The 10,891-nt window shown below is 28.6% G+C and overlaps 1 protein-coding gene across 1 annotated transcript in view; it reads right to left on the bottom strand.

Moving 5' to 3' along the window:
* LOC145266968 (demethylmenaquinone methyltransferase-like) overlaps positions 1-10,604 on the bottom strand; it is a 38,499-nt gene extending 27,895 nt beyond the window's left edge. Inside the window, exons 1-2 of the mRNA XM_080122807.1 lie at positions 10,300-10,604; positions 2,993-3,115 (exon numbers count right to left, since the gene is read on the bottom strand). Coding sequence (XP_079978933.1) covers positions 2,993-3,115; positions 10,300-10,470 — 294 coding nt within the window. The 5' untranslated portion in view covers positions 10,471-10,604. The remainder of the gene's footprint in view (positions 1-2,992; positions 3,116-10,299) is intronic.
* Between the last annotated feature and the right edge of the window lie 287 nt (positions 10,605-10,891).

The following is a 10,891-nucleotide window of genomic DNA, read 5'->3' as shown; positions in this document are numbered from 1 at the left end:
ATTATATATATAATATATATAATATAATATATATAATATATATAATATATATATAATATAATATATATATATTATATATAATATATATATATTATATATAATATATATATATAATATATATATAATATATATATATATATATATATATATAAGCGAGATAAGACACAGATTTAAGATCAGGTGAAAAATCTTGACAGATATTACTTTGAGGTAATACTTTCAGGGTGATCCTAGCCAAAAACGTAAAGTTCAATATTTAAAAATGGCGCAATATATAAGTTTAGTGGCTTCCTTCGCCTCTTCTCAAAAAGAACATTGACGCGCCGAATACTAGAAATTCAACCCATATTAGAAGCTAATCGTCTAACATATCGGATAGAATAAACATCCCTCCGAGCATTTTTCAATCCAGTCCTACTAATTTTCGAGGACTATCGCACCCGAGATATGCATATATAACTCAACGTACAAATTCCATCACCGACGGGAATATATGCAATAGAATGGAACGTTTATTCAGTTTTTTATACACTGTCTCCACACCCACAAGGACTTTGGGATCTTGTCTACCAAAACCTCTTTAAATCACCGACGAAGACGACCGCTTCGTATACCCTTAGGAATAACAGTATGGAACATCCAAACATTCTTGTTATATAGGATTGCTAGCTTCTCCCATGGACCACTATTCCTCCAACCTGGTAGTAATATGCCGGAAAATATTGAATTCACTCCGATAATGGACTGCCCAGGTTGTATGAAATTCCTTTTCCTATAACTATTAATCACCATTCAAATAACATTTTCAATATATGTGCTGAAAAGCAAAATACCTGTTTATTTACAGCTGGACCGCATTTCATTTCCTCTGATGATATGACCTAGTATTGAAAATCCATGGATGAAGGAAATTAACATAACTCCCCTCTATATATTCCTTGTGTCAAAAAATAAACTCTTAACTCGAATATATGTGTTTATAGTTTGATTTTCAGAATTAAACTTTAACCATTAAACTTATATATTGCTCTATTTTTAAATATTGAGCTTTACCTTTTTGGCTAGGATCACCTATATATATATATATATATATATATATATATATATATATATATATATATATATATAACAAAATTAGATTTATTCAATATTTAATACGCTGTATCCACACCCACAAGGACTTTGGATCTCATCCACCAAAACGTATTTAAATCACCAACGAATATGGCCGCTTCTTATACCCTTCGGAAAAAACAGTACAGAGCCACCATAGATTCTTGTTATATGGGATCACTATCATGCCGACCTGGCAATAATACCCCGGAAGATAATGGACTGTCGGGACTGTATGAAATTCCTTCTCCTATAATTATTTTCCTATAATTATTATTCACCAACTAAAAAAAATGTTTAATATATGTGCTGAAAAGCAAAATACGTGTTTATTCACAGCTGAAGATGTTGCTAACCGCATTTCATTTCCTCTGATGATATGAGCCAGTATTGAAAATCCATGGATTAAGGAAATTAACATAACTCCCCTCTATATATTCCTTGTGTCAAACAATAAATTCTTAACTCGAATATATGTGTTTATAGTTTGATTTTCAGAATTAAACTTTAACCACTAAATATATATATATATATATATATATATATATGAGTTCTCGTGGTTAGAAACAACATATCACCGGCTATAAAAGCGTTCTGTCTGAGAGAATGTAACTCCGAAAATAAATATAAGAATAATACATACATTGGGCATACAACGACAACGTCGTCCCGGCGAATGACAATATATATATATATATATATATATATATATATATATATATATATATATATATATATATATATATATATATATATATAACGATAGGGGGCCGTTTTAGATACCCACATCAAGTTTGAAACCGACGGTACCGATGACTTATCTCATCTAAACTTTCTGAAAATAAAAATATAAATAAACTCTCTTATATTTTTAATTTTTAACTATAATAGAGAACTCTACCGGAATCTATTTCCCAAAAAGTATTACTAGCAGCTGAATAGCGCAACGGTTAGAAACTCTGATCGTCATTTGGGCGGTCGGGTTTCGATCCTAGATTGGGGCGGTTGCTTGTCTAACCGCACTGATTAGCTGTGAAACAGCGAAATAGTACCGTATGTGGATGACTATATATATATATATATATATATATATATATATATATATATATATATATATATATGTGTATCTTTTCTCGTATATACTTTCCATTTATTTTTACATAAGCAGCAATATGTCGCTACATATTCTTTCGGTCAGCTAATTACTAGTAACTAGAGACCTCTTTAGACGATACAGCTTTTACGAAAGCAAAGTTTGTAATGAAAATAGCAGGTCTTCCACATCACAGGGAGTTAATAGAGGTTTATCGGGGGGGGGGCGTCTGTCATATGTTGTTTAATAATGAATAAGAGTAAGGTGTATGTAAGGAAGGCAAAATATGGTCTGTATTAAAATATAGGAGAAAAGAGGGAAAGACGCGGGTAAGAAACCAGAGATAAAGATAATAAATGACGAGTGAGAAAGATATATGTATGCGTGTGTGATAGCCGCCAACATCTTAAACGCCTTAAAACCTTAAACATTCTACTGCATACCGAGTCCATTAGCAGAGGTATGTCAAGTAAACAACTTTTTGGAATATCTGTGCGCAAAGGGTATAAAATTAATTTAAATTACTCCGTTATAAAAATGTGTTTGAATTAATTCTTTGTCAGGGTTCGAAAACATACAACTTACATTTCCTCCCCCACTACCCAAATATCATTCCTACATGCATCGGGAAATTTCATTGTTTACTCTGGAAAATATTAACCTTGTATTATTTATAGTAATGAGTGTTAGGGTTAAGATTAATAACTTAATATTAATCGTTACGTTTAACATTTTGGTTATTTTCAAAGAAAAGAAAAAGAAAAAAATGACTATCTTTTCCCGTACATGTTGTCCGACGAATCCTGTCCCACAAGCAATGTCCAAAATACGGATATTTTTGTCCGAGCGATTGTCGTTGACCGCTTTGGCCACATAATAGGAACCGGTATAGAAGTATGGTGCCATCTTCTGCCAAAAGGAAGAAAAAAAAGGAGATGAGACAAAAAAATTACAATATGCGCAATTCTGTCATATAGTTAACAGCCGTGAAAACGAATATATATATATATATATATATATATATATATATATATATATATATATATACATATTAAATTCGTTTACACAAACAAACGGCTACATGCATGCGAACATGTTTCAGTAATTTTTCGTTACAGAGAATCACGTCAGGCCAAGGATATCGATATTTAATATAATATGCTCTGTTAACGCGTTGAGCACCTATTTTGATAGACACATGTTGTTACAATGGATGTATCTTTCGGAAACTCTTTGTCTGTCTCTCTCTCAATATATATATATATATATATATATACGCATATATATATAATATATACACGCATATATATATATATACAATATATGTACGCATATATATATATACAATATATATACGCATATATATATGTAATATATATACACATATATATATAATATATATGCGCATATATATATAATATATATACGCATATATATATATAATATATATACGCATATATATATATATAATATATATACGCATATATATGTAATATATATACGCATATATATATATATGTAATATATATACGCATATATATATACTAGCATGGGTGCCCGGCGTTGCCCGGGTGTTTGGAGGTGTATGCTGAGCAAAAAAAAAGGGGGTAATTTTTTAAACTTTGACCCCTATTATGACCCCTGAAAATTTATTGTTTTGGGCTCAAATCAAGTTATTAAGTTAGATCCATGTCCACGGAAGCTATATCTAAAATTTAAAGTGTGTAGACCCAAAATTGTCGGAGAAGTTTGGTAGAGTTCTCAAAGCTCAAACCGTTGAACTTTGACCCCTTAATCGCCAAATTTCTGGCTAAAAACCGATCACATAGATTTTTCCAAATCTCAGTACCCTGTATATCAAATTTCGAGTCTGTAGACTAAAAATTGACAGAGTTATTTCGTAGGGAAATGTACACAGACACACACACACACACACACACACACACACACACACACACACTTTCACTTTTATAGATATATAGATTTAAAATTTGAGTCTGACAGAATGACAAAATTATATTGCAAACCGATATATTAAACAAACGAACTTCAAAGAGACAAATGAACACATAAGTAAAAACAATTTGTATTAGAAAACATTTATTATTCCACGTCTTTTTTTTACAGACCTGACGACTGAGGTTCGCTCTTAATAAAAATTGTTTTTTATAGTCTTAATTTTGACTTCCTTTTTCATAAAAAACTAAAAAAAAAAATCAAGAAAGAAAAGAAATTTAATTTTATTTTTTCATTAATTTCTTTCTGTGCAAAGCAATTCTTTCAAACTTACTCTGTTTCCAAAATGTTTTTATTTTATTCCCCTCCCCCTTCATTCATTTTCCTCCGCATCCTGGCAAGATTACTGTACACATAGATTCGAAAAAATAGTCAAAAACAAATATATAAATAAATGTTATCAAAGGCAAGATAAGTTACTTTTCTACCTAACTGGATATCTTTTTTGTGTTTTTATTCAATGTAATATATTTATTCAGCTCGAAAAACATACAGTGTTTACCGATGTGTTGGAAAATTCAAGATGGCGCCTCACACCCTCTTTAACACCGTAAGTTTGGGAAAAGGTGTTATAAATAAAAAAACTATACAAAATACTATTAAAAACCCGCCGAATATATGTCAACCTATGTCACGGTAACATATATTGAGCGAGTTTTTAACAGTATTTTAACAGGGCACATCGTAAAAACTGACCCATTAATTTTCCTGAAGTAAAAACTATATCGTTTTTAAACTTTTAAAACTGTACATTATAAAAAGAAAACTGTTCGAGTGATTTTTTTTTTTTTTTTTTTTACATGGGTGTCACCACTTATCAAGGCCCAGAGGCCACTCAAGGATAAGGGTTAATAGGTATACATTAGTCATTGTGATTTTAGCATAGTAAACAGTGGGAATTTTGTAACTTGGATTACTTGAAAAAGAAAACTGTTCGAATGATTGAAAATAAAAACAAAATAACAATGTAAATATATTGATAAGAAAAAAACAAAAACAAACGAAGTTTCCGTTTCAGGAACCCGAGTTTAATTTTATGTCGTAATCATTCAACTCGTTAGCGGTTTTATTCAGCGATTAGGGATAACCATACGACATATCTAATTACCAAAGCGATTTTTTTTTACTTTTTTTTTTTTTATTAAAACTAAACCTGTTTAGTTTTAATGAACCAATTTTTTTAAAGCCAACACTTTAGTTATTTTGAGAGCGTGCAACTGCACCCGAAAGGTTGATTAGGAAACTCCAAATCCTTTTATGACTCGGAAAAAAAAGGGCTTTTTTATCGGCTTAAATGATAAACTAATGTTAAATATTAGTATTTGCCATCGATTCTGAAATAAAATGAAATCCTGACATTGTGATCATTTTTGCAGGTGTTATGTGCCAAATATTGAAATAAGAATGTTTAAATTCAATTATTGTAATTTAAGTCTTTAAGTTTAAAGTCGATTTTATTTATAAAATATCTTTTTAGAAATCAATCTCAAAAACAATCTGAACAATAAATCTCTTTTGTTATGGCTAAGTTTTTGTCAAGGGTAGAAATTATAATAGACAAGTATTCATCCATGATGACATTTTACCGATTTCCTGGTTTACAGGTATTCTTGCTAAATTTCTTCGAAAGAATTGACATAAACAATACTTCAACTAAATACGTATATTTCATGCAATAATGACTTTTATTTCTTCTGACTTTTCCTAAACTAAACATAAAACATCGGTTAGGGTTAGTTTAACATTCTGTAAAAGTACCTTCCGTTTTTTTTTTGTTTGTTTTTTTTTGTACTTCTGCAGAGAAGGTAAAAAACCGATAAAAACTGGATATATTTTTCGTGTTTTTATTCAATTTAACATGTTTATTCAGCTCGAAAAGAATACAGTGTTTACCGATGTGTTGGAAAATTCAAGATGGCGTATCACACATTCTTTAACACCGTAAGTTTGGGAAAAGGTGTTATAAATAAAAAACTATACAAAATACTATTAAAACCCCGCCGAATATATGTCAACCTATGTCACGGTAACATATATTGAGCGAGTTTTTAACAGTATTTTAACCGGTTTTTTATTTATTACACCTTTTTCCAAACTTACCGTGTTAAAGAGAGAATCGGCCGCCATCTTGAATTTTCCAATACATCGGTAAACACTGTATGCTTTTCGAGCTGAATAAACATGTTAAATTGAATAAAAATACGAAAAATTTGCCTTTGATAACATTTATTTGTTATATATTTGTTTTTTTGGCAACTTATTCGAATCTATGTGTACAGTAATACAAACCCGAAATGAATTTAAGACCACGAGTGAAATGAGAAAAAGAAGTCAGCGGGTTTGGTTGCCATAACAACGTGACGGTAGTGAACGTGTGTGTGTGCGTGTGTGCACGTATTTCGTGTAGTTTAGTATTTTTTTGCGTAGTTTAGTATTTTTCGTGTAGTTTAGTATTTTGTGTGCGCGTATTTCGTGTAGTTTCGTATTTTTTTAATTTGTAAATAACAAGTTATTAAAAAATTAAACCCTTCCAAGATGGACAATAAATAAAGCCATAATATTTTATGGTAAAGGTAAGAGCGTAGAAACGATTGTTTTTTAGGAGATGTGATTATTGGATTAACCAATCAGAAATCGTCTGTGGCACACACACATCTCTGTTTTTATAGATATATATAGAAGATAGATATAGATATAGATAGATAGAAGATAGAAGATAGATTAAATGTTAAATAGATTTTGTAAATAGTACAGTTGAAATGATTAGAATATTTCCAATATGTAATAAGGTCGAGGTAATTAGTTAAAGAGATTTAATATAATGTGATATGCAAATGAGCATAAGTCATTTGATATGGGGGTGGTTTGTAGAATAGTATATAAAGAAATTAGGCAAAGATTCTTATGTCTCCTATAACAGAAACATCCTAAAATGGGTTCTAATGTTTCTCTACCAGGAGAGATCTACCCTCTTACCTCCTTTATATTTCGTTGATGATGGAGAGCTGTACACACAGACAGAAACACACGAACCCTATTACTTTATAAAAATATAGATGTAATATATATACGCATATATATATGTAATATATATATACGCATATATATATGTAATATATATACGCATATATATATGTAATATATACGCATATATATATGTAATATATACGCATATATATATGTAATATATACGCATATATATATATGTAATATATATACGCATATAAATATGTAATATATATACGCATATTTATATGTAATATATATACGCATATATATATATGAAATATATATACGCATATATATATATGTAATATATACGCATATATATATGTAATATATATACGCATATATATATATGTAATATATATACGCATATATATATGTAATATATATACGCATATATATATATATATGTAATATACATACGCATATATATGTAATATATATACGCATATATATATATGTAAAATAATACGCATATATATATAACTAATATATATACGCATATATATATATATGTAATAATATATATACGCATATATATGTAATATATATACGCATATATATATGTAATATATATACGCATATATATATGTAATATATATACGCATATATATATGTAATATATATACGCATATATATATGTAATATATATACGCATATATATATGTAATATATATACGCATATATATATGTAATATATATACGCATATATATATGTAATATATATACGCATATATATATATGTAATATATATACGCATATATATATATATTACATATATATACGCATATATATATATATTACATATATATACGCATATATATATGTAATATATATACGCATATATATATGTAATATATACGCATATATATATGTAATATATATACGCATATATATATAATATATATACGCATATACATATATGTAATATATATACGCATACATATATAATATATATACGCATATACATATATGTAATATATATACGCATACATATATATATTAAATATGTATACGCATATATATATGTAATATATATGCGTATATATATGTAATATATACGCATATATATATATGTAATATATATACGCATATATATATGTAATATATATACACATATATATATGTAATATATATGTATATATATTACATATATATATATGCGTATATAAATTTCATATATATATATATATGCGTATATATATATGCGTATATGTATATATATGCGTATATATATTACATATATATATGCGTATATATATGCGTATATATTTTACATATATATATATATGCGTATATATATATGTATATATATGGGTATATATATATGCGTATATATATTACATGTATATATATGCGTATATATATTACATATATATATATATGCGTATATATATGCGTGTCTATATATATGCGTATATATATATGCGTGTATATATATATGGGTATATATATGCGTATATATGCTTATATATATATGCGTATATATGCGTATATATATATATATGCGTATATATATATGTATGCGTATATTTATATATGCGTATATATATGCGTATATATATGCGTATATATATATTCGTATATATATGCGTATATATACATGTGCATATATATATGCATATATATATGCATGTATATGCATATATATATATGCATATATATATATGCGTATATATATGCGTATGTATATTTATGCATATATATGCGTATATATATGCGTATATATATATATGCGTGTATATATATATATATGCGTTTATATATATGCGTATATATATATGCGTATATATATATATATATATATATATATATATATATATATATATGCGGAGTAATACATATATATATAGATAGATATAGAGAGAGACAGACAGACAGGCAGACAGACAGAGAGTTTCCTAAAGATACTTCCATTGAAACGACATGTGTCTATCAAAATAAGTGCTCAACGCGTTAACAGAGCATATTATATTAAATATTGATATCCTTGGCCTGGCGTGATTCTCTGTAACGAAAAATTACTGAAACATGTTCGCACGTATGTAGCCGTTTGTTTTTGTAAACGAATTTAATATATATATATATATATATATATATATATATATATATATATATGCATGTGTGTATATATATACACACACACAAGACACATATATACACACACACACATCAGAACAAGTAGTTAATAAAACATGTTAAAAACACTTTGAGAAAGAGTTAAAAACATATTTAATTTTAAAAAAGAAGCACAAAATAAGTGCATAGTTCTTAATACGCGGAGTTTCGAAGAAATACTTACCTTCTTATCAGAGAGTAGAGATTAGCAGAATGCGGGATCCGGATTTTGCTTGCAAAAGTATTTAATGAAACTACAAGTAAGTCATAGATCAAATGTTTAGACCAAAAATTGCCTGAGGTCAGATTCAGATTTTGTGTAAATTTGACCCCAATTTTGACCATTTAAAATTTATTGTTTTTAACTCAAATCAAGTTATTAAGTTAGATCCATGTCCAAGTAACCCACATCTAAATGTTCAGGTGTTTAGACCCAAAAAATGGCGAAGGAGTTTGGTAGAGTTCTCAAAGGTCAAATCATTGAACTTTGTTCATTGACAGCCAAATTTCTGACCGAAAACCGATTAAAAAGATTTTCCAAAACCTCAATTCACCTTATGTCAAATATCGAGTCTGTAGACTGAAAATTGACAGAGTAATTTGATAGGGAAATGTACTCACAGACAATTTCATTTTTATAGATATATAGATATATACATATAATATGTTCTTATGATTTTTAGTGAATAATAGTATATCATAGCCATTACAAAGCTAATTTTTAAACCTGAGTAGTTCGAATTAAATTGTTTTGCATCATTTTTAAACACAGTGTATCAAGGCAGATCGTTCTCGTTTTATCGTAAAATTTGATTTTGTTACTTGCAAAAACAAAAACTACTTAATGAATTTACGTGATTTTTGGAATCTGATATTTCGTCCTGTGGGAAATAAGTACATCATACATCTTTTTAAAATTGAAAAAGAAAAATTAATATTAAAATAATTCATACTTCATCGTAGCTTCCGTTGGATTTTGTCGCCCATTCAGTGTAAACAGATTCGATCACATCTTTGTCAATTCCTTCTTTCATAGTTTCGGACCAGTCGTTGCAGACGTGCTCCTTCGGATTACTGGGGTTCGAGTCAGTCGATTTGCAGCTCGACTCAAGTGGCGTAGACATTATTTGACGGTATGAAATCGGAGAGAAATAGAAAGGAAACTTGAAATGTTTCTTAAGTTCTTTTCTTCGCCGACGTGTGTTGCCTTTTTTTGTGGTTGATTTTTTTTTTTTAAGCTCGAAGGCAAAAGGAAAGGTTGCGACTTCTTTTTTTTTATCCAGGTCGACGAACTTTTATCTGCGAGTTTAATCACGTGGTCAGCCAAAACGAAAACGTGGACAAAGCATTTCATTTTTTTTATAAAAACACTAGCGGTTGTACCCGGCGTTGCCCTGGTGTTTTGAGATGTGTGTGATTTTGGGTAAATCAAAACAAAAGAATAATAATAAAAAAAAATGGTTGCCCGGGTGTTTGTTTTCGAGGAGAGGGTTAAAAAAAAATGTTTTAGTATGTAAGGATCGAACCCGAAGCATTGAGGTGAAG

Source organism: Euprymna scolopes, chromosome 42 (genome assembly GCF_053919585.1).
Source record: "Euprymna scolopes isolate OS-2025 chromosome 42, ASM5391958v1, whole genome shotgun sequence".
Taxonomy (NCBI): Eukaryota; Metazoa; Mollusca; class Cephalopoda; order Sepiida; family Sepiolidae; genus Euprymna; species Euprymna scolopes.
Note: the sequence above shows the minus strand (reverse complement) of the source record. Positions and strands in the feature narration are given on the sequence as shown.